The sequence below is a fragment of the Natrix helvetica genome (assembly GCF_964273705.1).
Source record: "Natrix helvetica genome assembly, chromosome: 1".
In the NCBI taxonomy this organism is placed as follows: Eukaryota; Metazoa; Chordata; class Lepidosauria; order Squamata; family Natricidae; genus Natrix; species Natrix helvetica.
This window is the reverse complement of record NC_138548.1, coordinates 19273191-19291473: the sequence shown is the minus strand read 5'-3', so window position 1 is coordinate 19291473 and position 18283 is coordinate 19273191. Positions and strand designations below refer to the sequence as shown.

The 18283-nt window shown below is 43.1% G+C and overlaps 1 protein-coding gene across 1 annotated transcript; it reads right to left on the bottom strand.

The window, feature by feature from the left end:
* Positions 1-4660: 4660 nt before the first annotated feature.
* Positions 4661-16874, bottom strand: LOC309382882 (uncharacterized protein). The gene is made up of 4 exons (XM_081934834.1): positions 16223-16874; positions 10827-10881; positions 9705-9774; positions 4661-7963 (listed from the first exon to the last, which is right to left on the bottom strand). The coding sequence occupies exons 1-4, from the start codon at positions 16745-16747 to the stop codon at positions 7780-7782; spliced, it is 834 nt and encodes a 277-aa protein (XP_081790960.1). The 5' UTR covers positions 16748-16874; the 3' UTR covers positions 4661-7779.
* Between the last annotated feature and the right edge of the window lie 1409 nt (positions 16875-18283).

The window sequence follows — 18283 nt, the reverse complement described above, 5'->3', positions numbered from 1 at the left end:
ACCTCGAGCAATTTCAACCAAACTTGGCAGACAGATGACTTACTCTCTGGAAACAAATACTGTGGGGGGTAAGACACCTCTAAATCCCCTCAGAGTGTGTGTTCTGTTAAGATACAGCCTGTTGTGCCTTAAAATGACTTCTACTGTACTGCCATAAAATGACTTCTACTGTACAGCACAGCAGAGTTGCCATGGTAACGATTTCACAGTATTCCACAAGGGGGCTCCCTCTGATAAGGGGGAAAATACAACATTAGAAATTATGTTTGGTCCAGATATTTCCCCCCTATAAATAAATACCCGGGCAATGCCAGATTATCAGCTAGTAAACAATAATAGGGGTGGGATTTTTAAAAAAATCAAATAAATAAACAGAATTCATATGCCTCCCATCTCACTGTTTTTTGTATCACATTGTTTTCTGCTTACTGAAGGATGGTTGGGGAGTAGCACCACAGTCAGAAGGATGGCCCCATTAATAAACAAAAGGCCTCCCAGGTCACCCAATGGGGGAATTAAAAAAAAGTTAAGATGATGGCTGTGAATACTCAATTGAAGCTACCCTGTCTGTTTTCTAGATGTGCCATAAACAAAACAACTGTAAAAAGGTTACATCCGTGAGCTCATGGATTCTATCGTAGGTTTTTGGGCCACCTCGGATGGCCTCAGGCCTTAACCACACAGCGCAGCTACAAGGAGCCTTTCACGATGACAATTGGGACTAGAATTTCCATTGCTAAACAAGGCGGTGTGGTGCTTTTTTAGGACTTTTTGTGCCATGGATGTTAAGCAAATCACTGTAGTTACTAAGTGAATCATTCAGTCGTTAAGTGAATCCAGCTCTCTGCCTTGAGTTTGCTTGGCATAAGCCAGCTGGGGAGGTTGCAAATGGCCCTCACATGGACCCACAGTAAATACCTGCTGCTTCTCAACCTCCCCAATTCTGATCATGCGATCATGGGGATGCTGCAACCGTTGTAAGTGCGAGGACCAGTGGTAAGTCACTTTTTTTCAGTGCTATTGTAACATCAAGGGCTAATAGGGCTGATAGGTAGTTAAAAATGCTTTAAAAAGAAAAAAGAAAAAGGTTCCGACATCCCCCAGCACAGCTGATAGTCAAAACCTTTTTTAAAAAACTTTTTAAAGCATTTTTTTTACTACCAGTTGGAGGAATAGGTAGTAAAAAATCCTTTTAAAAACGTTTTTTAAAAAAGGTTCATCAGCTGTGACAATCAGCTGTGTTACGCGATCATAGGAACCGTTTTTTTTACTTTTTAAAAGCATTTGTTACTACTGGTTCCAGCGAACCGGGCAGAACCGTTAGTATTTCACCCCTGGGTGGAAACTAATCAAGGAGAGAAGCAACTTAGAACTGAGGAGAAATTTCCTGAGTTAGAACAATTAGTCAGTGGAACAACTTGCCTCCAGAAGTTGTGAATGCTCCAACACTAGACCTTTTTAAGAAGATGTTGGATAACCATTTGTGGTATAGGGTTTCCTCTCTAGGCAGGGGGTTGGACTAGAAGACCTCCAAGGTCCCTTCCAACTCTGTTATTTTATTCTATTCTAAAACTAAATAAGTTACAGGCAGCAAATATTCAGTTTGCATTTTAATTTTAATTTATCCAATTTAGATTTCCAACTCCTGAATGTAAATTAAAGCACGATTAACTTGTCATCCAGACTTTTCTGTTTTTGGAAAGGTTTATACATGTAGTCCCACCATGGTCCTGAACCATATGAGACTCGCAATGCAAGCTCCATCTCTTACATCTAAATTGTAAGCCCAACAAGGTAGACCAAGCCAAGAAATCAGTTGCACAGAAGGCTAAACTACTTTTATTAAGATCAATTAGGATAACTGTGTTAGTTCTTGCAAATTAGATTCTGCTGTATTTCCTCATCTTTATAATTCTGTGAATTAGGGAAAAATTGGCCTGAGCCACTTCAGAATGGGATTTTGTTAAACCCTTTTTATCCGGGCCTGAGGTCTCCAAACTTGGCGACTTGAAGACTTATGGACTTCAACGCATGCTGGCTGGGGAGTTCTGAGAGTTGAAGTCCACAAGTCTTCAAGTTGCCAAATTTGGAGACCTCTGGCCTAGGTAACAGCACATGTATTTTTCTATCAAGGTCCTCTTGTTTATTGCCCATGCTTGTGTCAGTGATCTCTTCAGAGGAATCTTTCTGGTTGATCTGGCCCAGACCTCCAATGGATCTCTTTACTTTTCAGATTTGGGGCTGAACTCTCTTGGTGATGGGGCCCTTTCACTGGACTCCATCTCCTTGGTAAAATGAGGACCCAGATTGTTAGAATATACTGATATTTGTAAGGCACCAGGAGAGTGATGTAAAGCACTATGGAGCAGTATGTAAGTTTAAGAGCTATTGCTATCCTTCTTAGTATTTTGGAAGTCTTCTGGAAGGCCTACAGAGTGGATGTGATAGTTGCTCATGAAGTAGCTGGTGCCATTTGATGGGCTGAGAGGGACAATGTGGAGTGTTGTTGCATTTTACTAGTTTTAACCCTAATACCTTATGGAGGAATTGTAAATTGTTAGGTTGATTGAAGCTTCCATGGAGGGGCATAGAAGCATGGAAGAGTTAATTAAGCACACAATGGGAGAATTATGCAAAAGCTCCATTGGGTTAGGAAAATTGCTTGCCCAAATACCCCTTATGCATGCCATTAATTATAATAACTGTAATTTAGAGATACTTTACTTTACTTTACTTTTATTTAATTTATATACCGCGCCCTCTCCCAGAAGGGACTCGGGGCGGTGTACAACGAGAGAAATGGGAAGAAATAGCTTTCACCAAAGGAAAGGTTGGTGCTTTTTGTAGATTTTAGTACTGCATTTAATACAATTCTTCCCCATAGATTAGTATCTAAATTTATGGATCTTGGGCTTTCTTATTCAATCTGCCTTTGGATTCTGGATTTCCTGTCTGGATACTCCAAGAGGGTCAGATTAGGTAATCATATCTCCTCAGTTCTTATTCTTAATGCTGGTACACCACAGGGTTGTGTGTTGAGTCCCTTACTCTATACTCTTTTATGTACATGACTGCATTCCCTCCCACACCAATAATATGATTACTAAATTTGCAGATGACACAACAGTGGTGGGACTCATCTCTGAGGGGGATAAGTCTGCCTATCGAGATGAGGTGGACCGGTTGCTTTTGTGGTGTTGTAAGAAATGCCCATCTGGGTTCAGTTCCAAGTGGGGAAAAAGACACTGGAAACATGGAGGCTGCTTGGAAAGATGGTTTAATGGTGGACAGGACCACATGGCTTGAGTTCCCGAGCAGAAAAGGGCAGAGATGCTGAGAATGCCCTGGTTTTATGTCCTCTCTGGGCCCCACCCCAGAGCTTCCCGTTCCTGTGTACGAAATGCATTCTGATTGGTGGTCAGTCTCCCAGGGGGCGGGGATCTTAGCTAACTTTGTAGGCTGTCCTGAGACCCAAGCTTGTTTGAGCCGCTGGCTGATGTAATCTTCCCAGGTGACATGTGGTGAGTTTCTGTTTGCTAGATGGGTCCTCCTGAAGGAGGTAGATCTTTGTTACATAGAATAGACTGGCTCAGGCCTTAATGGCCCATTGACAAAGATGGCGGGGGGATGAGTTCCTGCCTCTCTTTTAGGGGGAATATTCTGTCCTTTTAATATTTCCTAAAATATTTCATTTTCTAGTAGAGGGGTGGGTTTTAACTTCCTACAGTGGTGTGGAGACAATAACTTGGTCCTTAAAACCAATAAGACTAAGGAGCTTATGGTGGACTACGGAAGGAATAGATCAGTGGTGGGTTCCGGATCCCGTCGCAATAGGTACACTGCGACGGGGCCGGGCATCCTCATCAGGCACACGCACTGCGCACACCACCGCCTTGTGATACTGAGCTGCTTGGCGGAGGCCGCGCAGGCACCGTACTCTGTGTGCATGTGCACAATTGACCCGTTTGCCTCAAAAAGTGGTAAGGAGGGCGGGCGGGTGGGCCAAACGAGCCACCGTTCTGGTATGGCGGCCGCTGCTCCCAACCACTACCGGTACGCCTGTACCGGGCCCTACCGCCCAGAACCTACCACTGGAATAGATCAGAAATCCAGCCCTTGGTTATCAAGGGAGACTGAGTAGAGCAAGTGGCCAGTTTTAAGTTTTTGGGTGTTATCATAAAAGAGGACCTGACCTGGGGCGCTCACATTGCAGCACTGGTCAAAAGGGCCCAGTTTCTCAGTAAACAACTGAATGAAAAATTGCTGGTGACCTTCTACTGCTGCACCACAGAGTATTTTAACTTACTGCACCGGTGTATGGTTTGCCAACTGCACAGTGGCAGATAGAACAGCGCTCCAGAGGGTCAACATCATTGCCCAGAGGATCATTGGTTGCCCTCTCCCCTCTTTGGAAGAGCTTCATAGCTCCCGCTGCCTTGAGAAAGTTCAAAACATTCTTAAAGATCCATCTCATCCTGGGCATCCTTTGTTTTTTGAACTATTACCATCTGGCAGACGGTACAGGATCATAAAAACAAGGTCAAATAGGCTGAAAAACAGCTTCTATTCCACGGCAGTAACTATGTTGAATTCTACTGTATAGTGTAATCTAATGCAGTATCAGGGGTTTTCAATTCAATTGTATAGAATGTGAAGGATGTATGTTTTTGTTTTATTTTTATTTTTTTAAAAAAACATTTTTTTTATTTTCAAAACAAACACAACACAAAATCTTCCTTCTTTACATACTGTAGAAAGTGTATCAGTTGGTTCCAAAAAGGCTTTCGTGCATCTCTTCCACAGTCATCAAGCATAATTCATGTTAACTCAAGTATTTTAACTCAGATATTTATACATGTTACCGTCATCATACCTCCATTTTCATTTGACTATAATTGTTTAAACGTCCTTCCTACCAAGATTTAATACATAACCACATATTGGCATTTCATTTATTATTTCTAAAATCCTCCATTAACACTGGATCCTTATGTCCTATTCTAGCTAAATATCCATAATATTTAATAACAAAGTTTTCTAATCCTCCTTTCCAAATCACTGTTTACAATTTACACCGAGTTTCCTTATGTTATACCCATACCTGTATATACGTTATCATTATCCCTCCTTTCTTTAACTATATCCTGCATCATAACATTTCCCCCCTAATAATCAAGACTTAACTGTATCTAACTTAGTTCTTTTTTATTAACCTTTATATATAATCCAATCTTCCTTTCATGGGTACCATTCAATATTCATATCCAATTATTACTTATCATACCACTACACATTGTATACATTATTATCATTATCAATTATTTATTTGACTATATCTATTGTCACTAAATTTCACTAAGTTTAACTAGTTTTAAATTATACTCTTCCATCTATCAACCTGTATCTTTCCAGTAGCAAAACAGTCTCATATCTTCTTCCATTTGTGGTGTCAGTCCTCTAATCATCTCCTTAATCAACTTTGTATGGACTCCTCTTAGCAACTCTTTGCTTATAAAATCTCTCATGTAATTTCAATGCCCTTCTTCTGTTTCCTTAATTGGCTTATCTTTGATTGTCGGTAGTGTTATCAATGATATTGCTAATAAAATTTCTCTCTTTAAATCCATAAATTCTTTTGTTTTCTCTTCTTCTGTATCTTGCCATCTGAGGTAGATTTCCCCTCCATTTAATTCCTCTTTCAGTATTCCACTCTTTCCATTTTCAGAGACAAACCAATCACCATAAATACCAGCAATCAAAAAAGAGGCTGAAAATCTTATCTTATACACTGAATACAGCTTTTTTTTTTTTGCTTCCTCAAACTCCATCCCCTTCACCAAAATGGCCGTCCATAGCCTTTAGGAAGCTTTCAGAGTGCTCTTGGGAGCTGGGGAGGGCAGAAATGAGCGAACAAAGGACCGTTTTTTGCTCAATTTTGGCCCCCCTCCCAGCCCCCCGGAGCACTCTATAAGCCTCCTAAAGGTATTCATGCCCTTTGTTTGGAAAAAAAAAAGTGCCTGTTTTCATGAAAAGCATGCCATTTTTGGGAGGTCTGCAGAGTGCAAAAACTTTTTAAAAAATTTGCCTCTTCAAAATCTTGGTGCTTCTTATACTCCGGTGTGTTATTATACTCCGAAAAATACACTATATATTGTGTTTTTATTTCACATGTGGTTTACTTGAAATATTAGTATATTATAGAAAATATTGGTAATAACAACATCTGTGCATTGACAAAATTTCCATCTGCCAATTACAAAAGGGCGCACTGCTTAGATCCACACGTATGTTATGCCAATATATTATGACTTCCTTGGTTCTTGAGAAGAACGCAATGTGCCAGCTAAAAGAACTGGCAAATGTGATTTCACATTGCTGTGTTTATGATCATAGTAACAGTAAATGAAGCAGATAAAGTGCTCTGGGATTTAAAAATTCAGATAGACAGGCACCTGCCACATAACATGCCAGACTTAACAATTGTTGATAAGAAAAACAAAGTTCGAATAGTGGATATGTAGCAGAACCTGGAGACAGAAGAAGAGAAGAGAAAGAACAGAGAAGATGACAAAATACAAAGACCTGCAAATAGAAATAGAGAAACTGTGGCAAAAGAAAGCAAAGATAGTATTATTAATACAGGTAGTACTTGACGTACGACCGCAATGGAGCCCAACATTCCTTTTGTTAAGTGAGAAGTTTGTTGAGTGAATGTTGCCCCATTGTATGGCCTTTCTTGTCACAGATGCTAAGTGGATCCCTACAGTTGTGACATTAGTACCACAATTGTTAAATGAATCTGGCTTCCCTTGCTTGTCAGAAGGTTGCATAAGTTGATTGCATGACCCTGGAACGCTGCAACCGTCATAAATACGAAACAGTTGCCAAGTGTCTGAATTTTGATCGGGGTTGTAAGTGTGAAAGTAAGTCAGTTTTTTTCAATGCTGTTGTAACTTTGAATGGTCACTAAACAAACTGTAAGTGGAGGACTACCTGCAAGAGGCATCTCGGCGACAATCCCAAAACAACTGGAGCACCATTAAAGGAGAATATTTGTAGCTCAGGATTGAAATGAAGGGTCCTTGATGCTCTCTGTGTTTGGTTGGAGCACCCCTTGAATATCATCGGCATTGAAAAAATAATTGTCAATTGCAAAAGGCAGCTTTTCTCAGAACAGCTTACATCCTGCAACAATCAGAACATAACACCACCAGACCTCCACATCTGCCTGTCCCAAGTCCTTGGGAAGGACTTGATAGGTGGATAAAAATGCCAAATCCAGTCCAAACATCTGTCTGACTATGTGACATAATAGCAATATCCCTTAGACTTATATACCGCTTCACAGTGCTTTTACAGCCCTCTCTAAGAGGTTTACAGAGTCAGCCTATTGCCCCCAACAATCTGGGTCCTCATTTTACCCACCTCGGAAGGATGGAAGACTGAGTCAACCTGGAGCCTGGTGACATTTTGGACTGCCAAATTGCAGGCAGCCAGCAGTCAGCAGAGGTAGCCTGCAGTACAGGATTCTATCCACACCATGGCTCTAAATAATGCATTTAAAGTACAGCTTTAAATGATTTAGGAAATGTTTTTAAAGAAATAAATAAAATAAAAAAGTACATCTCTGTTGGGAAACAAACCCAGTGCTTAACAAAGGCATTTATATTTCAAATGGGCAAGTAAGAAGGAGTAGTGTTTCCTTTCCCGCCAGCAGTACTTTGTTTTTAAGCTGCCGCCGTGTTCACGGTTTATCCCAGGACTTCTTGAATGGCAATGCTACTGCACTTGCCGGCAACATGCGACACAGCAGATGAAAAGGAGCAAAATCCCAAACGCCCAGGCCACGAAAGTACCATCACCTAAGATATCTTCAATGGAACACTTTTTCTGCTGCTGCTGCTGCTGCTGCTGCTGTCTAATTTGATACTGTAACCTCCAGATGCTTTCCGCGTCCACCGCTCTAGAAGAAAAAGGAAGAGTTCAGAGAAAAGGCATCGATTATGTCATTGCAGTCACCATCTTGGCTCTTTTGTTCCAAACTCATAAACACTTCTCAAAGGGTTCATCGGAGCATGAGTCTCCAACCTTGGCAACTTTAAGCCTGGCGGACTTCAATTCCCAGAATTCCACAGCCAGCTGGCTGTGGAATTCTGAGAATTGAAGTCCGCCAGGCTTAAAGTTGCCAAGGTTGGAGACCCCTGCATTAGAGTCTATTGATTGGACTATACCAGGGCTCTGAAACCGCATGTGGCTCTTTCATCCCTCTACTCTGGCTCCCTGTCACTCAAAATATGCCAACGCCCACCAGCACGCAAGCTTTATTGAGCTTTTCTAACCATCTTTTTTTTTTTTCGGAGTTCAAAATGTTTTCGTTGCATGCAGAAATAAACATTTGTGTTCTCTGTAACAGTTCATTGATTTCATAAATGCAACACACCATAGTTGTTTTTATAAAGATAAAAAATGATATATGCAGTGTTATCTTCATTTTAGATGTCAAAAGGGTTTTGTAGCTCCTGGTGTTGTCTTTTCTGTGGGAAACGGGTCCAAATGGCTCGTTGAGTGTTTAAGGTTGCCAACTCCTGGACTATACAGTTGCCTGTGATAACAGGACTCTTGACAAATGATTTCACTCCGTACCATATCACAGAGACCTGGACCGTAGAATTGTTTCCATCTCTTATGCCACTTTTATTTTATGTTATTGATTAAGAAACCGAGGATGGGAACTAATCAAAGAGAATAACCAACTGGCCCTTCATGTGCCAGAATTGCCTCCAAGGTTGAAGGCTCGGAATTCTGGGAGATGCCATCTCAAAACACAGGGAATTGCCCAGTTGAGGAATGAGGGCTTTTGTTTTATCATTCATTGTATTGTAGGAAGTTATCACCCACCCCTTTTCTAGAAGAATGAAATGTCCTAGGAAATATTAAAAAGGCAGAATATTATATTCTCCTGGATGAGAAATGGAGAAACATGTTTTTAGGCAGGAAACAGATTCACTCTTAACAGCCCTTTGTCAATGGCCCATTAAGGCCTGAGCCAGTCTCTTCTACGTAGCAAAAATCTACCTCCTTTCGGCAGAGCCGTAATAGGTCCCATCTAGCAACAGAAACTTGTCACATGGAAGCTGGGAAGATTACATCAGCCTGCAAGGGTCAACCAAGCCTGGGACACAGACAGCCTACAAAGTTAACCAAGACCCTGCCCCCTGGGAGTCTGACAACCAATCAGAATACATTTCTTACACAGGAACAGCTCCAAGGCGGGGCCCAAGAGATGGTATAAAACTGAGGCTCTCTCTGCATCTCTTCCCTTTTTCTTCAAGATCTTCAAGACATATGATCCCCGCTTTCCCCCCAGGACCACAATCATGTGGTCCTGTCCACCATTAAACCATCTTTCCAAGCAGCCACCATGTTTCCAGTGTCTTTCTCCCCACTTGGGAACTGAACCCAGATGGACATTTCTTCCAACAGTATGAAATGGATGCTGGGCAGGATGGCATCCATTGATCTGACACCAGTACCTTTGTTTTGTTCTTAATTTTAAGGACTTTTAGCAGCAGTTCCTAGTCCTTGAGATATTGTGGGCTCTAGGACAAGGGGATTTTCCCTAGAAACATCTGGCTGGCTGTTTCTGGATGCAGGATATATGAAGGACCTGTGATTCCCAGCACAAGCAAAATTTTGTTTGTTACCTTTCACGTGTAAGACTGTCTAGGTTTCTCCGTTCTTCTTCTAGCTGCCTCTGAAGATCTGCTATTTCATCTAAAAAGAAAAAAGAAAAACACTGTTACCCAGATGGCACTTCATTTTCTCTTACACATACACGCAAGGTATAGGGTCACAAAAGGAGAATCCATTGTTGCTGAACTATTTGTTCCCAGCATGCCATCTATTAGCAGGCTAACATGGGGCCCACTATAGATGGCTTCGCCCAGCTTAAGTTCACACATGCTGGCACTAAAAAGATCTTCCCCTTCTCGCATCTTACATGCTATTAGTTCCTTTACTATGTCATTCACTTTGCCTTCACCTGATCCTCAGCCCAGTGGTGGGATTCAAATTTGTTTACTACCGTGGGCATGGCTTGGTGGGCGTGGGTGTGTTTTGGTGGGCATGGAAGGGGAAGGATACTGTAAAATTCCAATTTTCTCCCAATCATCTGGGACTCGGGAGGCAAAGAAGAGATGGGGGTGGGGCCAGCCAGAAGTGGTATGTACCGGTTCTCCCAACTACTCAAAATTTCCACTACCGGTTCTCCAGAACTGGTCAGAACCTCCTGGATACCACCTCTGCCCCAGCTCATGTCATAAGACAGTTTTGCGAAACTGCTGAAAGAACACCGGGAAGTGCTAAGTAATGCCAAAGAACACCAAAGTAAGTGGACATGGGCGGCATGCACTTTTAAAACTGCGTATCAGCACGTTTGGCTATTGAAGCAGGTTTGCAGAGGTTGGGATTTTAGAACGAGTGCTGAACAAATACTCTCCTCCCAATCTCCATTTTCACTGGCAGAGGGCTTGCAGGAGGCTGTCACAGCCGAAAACGGAGCCCGGGAGGGCCACACACAGCCCTCCTGAACTCACTTTTTGCTGGCAGAGACACCAGGGACCAGTCCTTTGCTGTTTCCAGGGCAGCCCGGTGGGCCAAATCTAAGCACCCCGCAGGCCACATCCAGCCCGCAGGCTTTTAGTTTGACAGCCCTGACTTATAGTAATTCCCTTCAGTCTTCTGCCAACTCAAAGATGAGTGTAAAGTTGTTTAACCTGGAAGTGGAGAAAGTCCTGTATTAGGTCAGCCACATGGTTATCACTTACGTTTGTATTCTTCAGCTTTACTCTCTGGAGATTTGAGTTTTTCTTCCAACGTGTTCTAATGGGGAAAGAAAACCAACGCAAAATGGAATGATCACGAGATTCAAAAATGAGTGTTTTGCTCTACTCATTACCAAAGAACATGAACAAATAAGGTGCATCAGGTGATAATCAGTTATATTTCTAGAATTAGGAAATAAATGCCATGACAGCCGGGACCTCAGAATTGCATAAAGCTATTGGGTTGGCTGGAGAGATTTTTAAGTTTTTTTCCAATTCTTTTTTCTATCATTCTATTATGATATGATTATGTTCCACAGTTGTCAAATAGGTTTTTTCTTTCTAATGTTCCAAATGAGTGATTCATAGTTAAAAACAAAATGCTTCCATTCCATGCAATTCTCCATATCATACTGTACACACGAAGCATGTATAATAAGAAAAGAGATACAACAAACAGATCAGTTCCAAGATTTCTGAAGTTCATGTAAGTTCATCCCAAAACCTCATGCAGTCGGAAAATTCTTTAGTATATATCAAAGTAACATGTTTTTCACTCATTCATAAACTTCAACCTAAGCAGATATTCAGAGGCTGCTTTCAAACAATTTACTCCCAAAGTTTGGCAAAGCAGTTTGCTGTCAAATTCAGATGGGTCAAATTGAAGCTGAGTCAAACCAAAATACCTGGAAGTTATGGGTAGCACCATCCGCCTCTCTACTAACCTTTATGTGTAAGATGTAACTTTAGAAATAATTGTTCTAATCCAGCATCCAGAAATGCTACTGGTTCAGACCAGTTCATCCGAACCAGTAGTAAAAATGTTACTGGTTCGCCCGAACCCTTAGCAAAAAAAAAATGCTTTTCAGACGATCAGCTGTGCTGCGCAATTTCTAAAGCTAATCTAAATCGCATGGCACAACGGATTCCCCTCCCGCCCGTTGTTTGCTTCAGTGACGTGCGGTGAGATTTATGGCTGGTGAGGCACACAAGTCAGTTTTTCACCTTATCCTCTGTTATGAGATGTTATAATACAATACAATACAATGGTAGAGTTGGAAGGGACCTTGGAGGTCTTCTAGTCCAACCCCCTGCCTAGGCAGGAAACCCTATACCATTTCAGACAAATAGCTATCCAACATCTTCTTAAAGACTTCCAGTGTTGGGGCATTCACAACTTCTGGAGGCAACTTCTGTTCCACTGATTAATTGTTCTAACTGTCAGGAAATTTCTCCTCAGTTCTAAGTTGCTTCTCTCCTTGACTAGTTTCCACCCATTGCTTCTTGTTCTACCCTCAGGTGCCTTGGAGAATAGTTTAATTCCCTCTTCTTTGTGGCAACCCCTGAGATATTGGAACACTGCTATCATGTCTCCCTAGTCTGCCTGTCTGCCTGCCTGTCTGTCTGTCTGTCTGTCTTTCTTTCTTTCTTTCTTTCTTTCTTTCTTTCTTTCTTTCTTTCTTTCTTTCTTTCTTTCTTTCTTTCTTTCTTCTTTCTTTCTTTCTTTCTCTTAAGCTAGACATACCCTGTTCCTGCAACCGTTATTCATATGTTTTAGTCTCCAGTACCCTAATCATCTTTGTTGCTCTTCTCTGCACTCTTTCTAGATTCTCCACATCTTTTTTACATCGTGGCCACCAGAACTGAATGCAGTATTCCAAGTGTGGCCTTACCAAGGCATTATAAAGTGGTATTAATGTGATCTTGATTCTATCCCTCTATTTATGCAGCCTAGAACTGTGTTGGCTTTTTTGGCAGCTGCTGCACACTGCTGGCTCATATTTAAATGGTTGTCCACTAGGACTCCAAGATCCCTTTCACAGTTACTACTACTGAGCAAGGTACCACCTATACTGTACCTGTGCATTTCGTTTTTCTTGCCTAAATGTAGAACCTTACTGTTTTCACCATTGAATTTCATTTTATTAGATAGTGCCCAATGTTCAAGTTTGTCAAGATCCTTCTGTATCTTAAGCCTATCTTCTGGAGTGTTGGCTATTCCTGCCAGCTTGGTGTCATCTGCAAATTTGATGAGTTCCCCATTTATTCCCTCATCCAAATCATTGATGAAGATGTTGAAGAGTACTGGGCCTAAAACAGAGCCTTGGAGTACTCCACTGCATACTTCCCTCCATGTAGATGCAGTTCCATTGAGGGCTACACGTTCTACACGTAGATCAGGAGTGTCAAACTCAAGGCCCATGGGCCAGATCCAACCCATGGGGTGCTTAGATCTGGCCCATGGAGCCATCGGTCACTCGCTCTTTCGCCCGTCCAGACCGCCTCGGTGCTGCTCTGGCTACCTCCGTCCGTCTGCGTCCGGCAGCTGAGGCAACATCATCAAGACAAAGAGCGAGAGGGAAGAGCCCTATTGGGAGATGGCCCCGCTGCCGCTTAGGCAGGGCACCAAGGCCCCTTAGCCTCCAAGCCACTTCGTCTTGATGACACCGCCACAGCTGCCAGACGTGGACGGAGGTAGCCAGAGCCGTGCTGAGGCAGCCCGGCGGGCGAGCAAGCGAGGATCAGGCAGCCTGATCCTCCCTCCTTGCTCGCCAGGAAGCACGGAGAAGAACGCGAAGTCCAGCGGAGGCAGGAAGGTTCTCAGAGCTCTGGGAAGCCACGAAAGCGACTGGGGAACGACGAGAACCTGCCTCTGCTGGACTTCGCGCGCTCCTCGTGACTGCAATATACGTCCAGAAGCAGCTTTTGTGGCTAATGGGGTTTGGGCTTCCAGGCCAACAGTCCCTACCACTTCTGGACGTCTATTGCAGTCGTGAGGAGCGCGCAAAGTACAGCGGAGGCAGGAAGGTTATTGGCGCATGCGAGAACCCTCCTGCCTCCGCCGGTTGCCCAGCTGGCACTGCCCGCGCGCACACCTCCTCCTCCCTCCTCCTCCTCTTCACTCCCCAAAGACTCTTCTCCTCCTTACCGGAGCTTAGCGTGTAAAAGGGATGGGAGGAAATATATATTATTTCATGATGAGAGGTGAGGCTCTCCCTCCCCTGCCTCCCCTGACCGCACGTCCCTGGTTTGATTGCCTTTGTAGGCACACTCGTAGCAGGCTCCGCCCACCCACCCTGACATCATCACATCCGTTTTTGACCCTCTGCGCATGTGCTCACATAGCAAAGGCAAGTGAATTTCACCCCTGCTCTAATCTGAACTGAACAACAGCACTTCATCATGAAATGGGAAAGACTATGACCTGGTGTGTTGTGTGCCTGGTTGTGATTGCAATTGTCCCTTTTAATAGATGTTGCTCTTAACAATTAAATTTAGATAGGGAAAACCATCACTTAGATGGCTGGATGGGTTCACCAATGAACAAACTGCCCTGAATAGATTGGGTTTTCACTGGATGATTTTAAATCAATCCATCTACCAGCCAGTGGTGGGTTTCAAAATTTTTTAGAACCTCTTCTGTAGGTGTGGCCTGCTTTGTGGGAGTGGCTTACCAGCCATGTGACTGGGGGAGTGGCTTGCCAGCCATGTGACTGGCTGGGAGTGGCCAACTTGTAAAATGTGGTGAAACTCACTTAACAACGCTCTTGCTTAGCAACCAAAATGTTGGCTCAGAAACTCTGGCATTTGAAGCACGCAAGTCTTAAAGCTGTCAAGTTACAAGACCCTTGCACCCCTAACCCTTTAGAAAAAAAAACCCCAGGGGTGTTCAAACTTGATAGCTTTAAGACTTGTGGACTTCAACTTCCAGAATTCCTCCTCTTGGTCCTCATCTTGATGATGTGCGGACGGGCGGGGGGAGGGAGCTGAAATCGGTTCTAAACGGCACTGTAGATTTGCAGAACCTCTTCTATAGAAGAGGTTAGAACTGGCAGGAACCCACCCCTGCTACCAGCCCACACTGAACCAGCAAAGTAAGGATAGATTGCATCCATAATCTTTAATGAAGAGGCCTTTATCCTCTAACACAGTGTTTCTCAACCTCAGTAACTTGAAGACATATGGACTTCAACTCCCAGAATTCCTTGAGTTGAAGTCCCATGCTTCTTAAAATTACTGAGATTGAATCACACTGCTCCAATAGATTGATTCAGGCCAATAGCAACAATATTTATTATTATTTACCCTTGAAGAAATAAAAAAACAACTGCAACGTCTGTTGCTATGCCAAAAGATCTGGAAAAGTACCTGGGCACAATAAGAATGGACAGAATCTCAAGCCATCACTTTCAAAAATTTGCATCACTTGGAACAGTTCACTTAGTGACCGTTCAAAGTTACAACGGCACTGAAAAAAAGTGACTTTTCACCCTTATGACTTTTGTGGCAGCCCCATGATCCTGGGATCAAAATTCAGATGCTTGGCAACTGGTTCATACTTATGACCATTGCTGTGTCCCAAGGTCACGTGATCCCCTTTTGCAACCTTCTAACAAGCAAAATCAGTGGCAGAGAGCCAGATTCACTTAACAACCACGTTACTAAGTTACTATCAACTGTGGTCATTCACTTAACAACTGCGGGAAGAAAGATCATAAAATGGGGGGGGGGAACTCACTTAAAAATGTTTCACTGAACAACAGAAATTTTGGGCTCAACTGTGGTCGTAAGTCAAGAACTACCTGTGTTACAACAATGTCTTCATCTTCCCTATATTTTTTGGGAGGATCTGCTGGTCAAAAGTATCACAGCAACAACAATATTGACATGCATACATATGTAAAAATGTGAAAAGATATATGGAGAGAGTTTTGTAGGGTGATCCTAAAGAGAGAAATTTTATTTTCCGGGGCTCCAAGATCACCGCAGATGGGGACTGCAGCCAAGAAATTTAAAAAACGCTTGCTCCTGGGAAGGAAAGCTATGGCAAATCTAGACAGCATATTAAAAAGTAGAGACATCACCCTGCCAACAAAAGTGCGTATAGTCAAGGCTATGGTTTTCCCAGTTGCAATGTATGGCTGTGAAGGTTGGACCATAAGAAAGGCTGAGCGCCAAAGAATTGAGGCCTTTGAACTATGGTGCTGGAGAAGACTCCTGTGAGTCCCTTGGACTGCATGGCAATCAAACCAGTCAGTCCTAGAGGAGCCCCAACTGCTCTTTAGAAGGCCAGATCCTGAAGAGGAAACTCAAATACTTTGGCCACCTAATGAGAAGGAAGAACTCATTGGAGAAGAGCCTAATGCTGGGAAAGATTGAGGGCAAAAGAAAAAGGGGACGACAGAGAATGAGGTAGCTGGATGGAGTCACTGAAGCAGTAGGCATGAGCTTGAATGGATCCCAAAGGATGGTGAGGACAGGAGGGCCTGGAGGAACATTGTCCATGGGGTCACAATGGGTCAGACACAACTTCGCAACTAACAACAACATTTTTTCTATGTTTTTTAAATCTAATCTTACTTTACAATGAATATATCCCCCCCCCCTTCCCTATTTACCAGCTCTTTCTGCCAGGAATCTCTCTGCTGCTGAATCTTTTGGAGGTCCTCCTTTGCATTCTGCAATTCATTCTGAAAACTTTGGGCTTTCTCCTTTTCCTTCTCCAGGCGCTGTCTGGTTAGTACAAGGGATTGGTTGAACCCCGATAGTTCCTTGCTCAGGGCATCCGCTTCTTCTTGCTTCTTTTCCAAAAGTTGCAAAGTATTTTCTTGAGTCCGGTTCATAAAATTCCTCAGCTTCTGCATCTCCTTTTCCATCTTGATCAGTTGCTTCCTCAGAGTCACTTTTTCCACCTCCAGTTGGGAGATGTTGTGAAGCAAGTTGGCTTGGTCTTTAGGGCATATCCTGCCTGGCTCTGGTGGGGCCCGTGAGTAGTGAATGATCCATAAAGTAAGTACAATGAAAGTGACAAGGATGAACCAAAAGTACTTTCTCACCCATGTCCTAATGAAGTCCCAGAAACTGTGGTCCTTTAGACTCTCCATGCGCGTGGAACATCGACGGCATGTTAGCACTCCACCCATGTTGGTTGAAAGCTGAGAGACACAGAAATTCTGGCTGTCTCTTTAAGAGAAGGATTCTGCTCTCCCTTTCTAAGTTACCCAATTTAGTGCCGCCTCCTCCCTTTCTGTGCGTCCTCGTGATTTTGAAGAAGCAGCTCCAGCAACCAGGAGAAACGAAAGTGATCTCTCAGCTCAGAGATTATAAAATAAATAAATTAATAAAGAGCCAGCAAAAAGCAGTTTTCTAAAACGATGCCCCAAATGGAGAAGAAGGAGAAACTACACTCAGAGAGTTTGCTGTGGTTGCGGTGATGGATTTTCCCGGAGCCATTTACAAGTCAACAAAGTGTTTAAGCCAACAGAACAATTTCTGTTTCTTTTTTGTTCTGATTTCTGTTTTCTTTTTGTTTTTCTTTTCTTTTTGAGTCATGAAAGGCATTTCCCTGTGAACTGATTGATGCATAAAATAAGCAGCAGCTACAGCATCTGTGCTCATCTCCCTCTGATGAGCTTACACCAGGGGTGTCCAAACTTTTTGCAAGGAGGGCCAGATTTGGTGAGGTGAAAATGTGTGGGGCCGATCATTCAGCCTGACATTCTTTGAACCCTTAACATTAAATGCAAATTAACTACCGTATTTTTCGGAGTATAAGACGCACCAAGATTTTGAAGAGGCAAATTAAAAAAAAGTTTTTGCACTCTCCCAAAAATGGCCCATTTTTCACGAAAATGGGCCTTTTTTTTTAAAGAGCATGAATAGCCTTTAATAGGCTTCTAGAGTGCTCCTGGGGCCTGGGGGGGGGGGCAAAGTTGAGAAAAAAATGGCCCGTTTTTTGCTCATTTATGCCCTCCACAGCCTCCAGGAGCACTCTGAAAACCTCCTAAAGGCTATGCGCAGCCATTTTGGTGAAGGGGGCAGAGTTTTGGGAGGCACAAAATGCTGTATTCAGTGTATAAGATGCACCCAGATTTTTAGCTTCTTTTTTGAGGGGAAAAAGATGCATCTTTATACTTCGAAAAATACGGTATTTTATGAAAGACTAAACAAATAACTCCAGTGGGGAGAAGAGGCTGTGGGCCGCTTGAAATTTGAAAAAGGGCCACATTTGGCCCCCGGGCCGCACTTTGGACATGCCTGGCTTACACCTATTGCCTGTCCTGCTCTTTAGTGCTTTGGAGCAGGGGGTCTCCAATCTTGGCAACTTTAAGCCTGGAGGACTTCAACTCCCAGAATTCTCCAGCCAGCTAACTTTACGCATGGAGGACTTCAACTCCCAGAATTCCCTAGCCATCTAACATTAAGCCTGGAGGACTTCAATTCCTAGAATTCCCCAGCTAACTAACTTTAAGCCTGGAGGACGTCAACTGGAGGACAGTCACATTCCAGATAGAAAGGACCACTAGTTTGAAAGAGGAGTAAAAGAATCCATCTATGTTAGAATTGAGCAGCCCTCTCTCAACAGACGGGGAGGGATAAGACACCCACCTATTTCCAGTCTACAATGCCACAATCAACTGCACTTTCATTCAGGTGACCCCGAGTGCACAGATAAACCT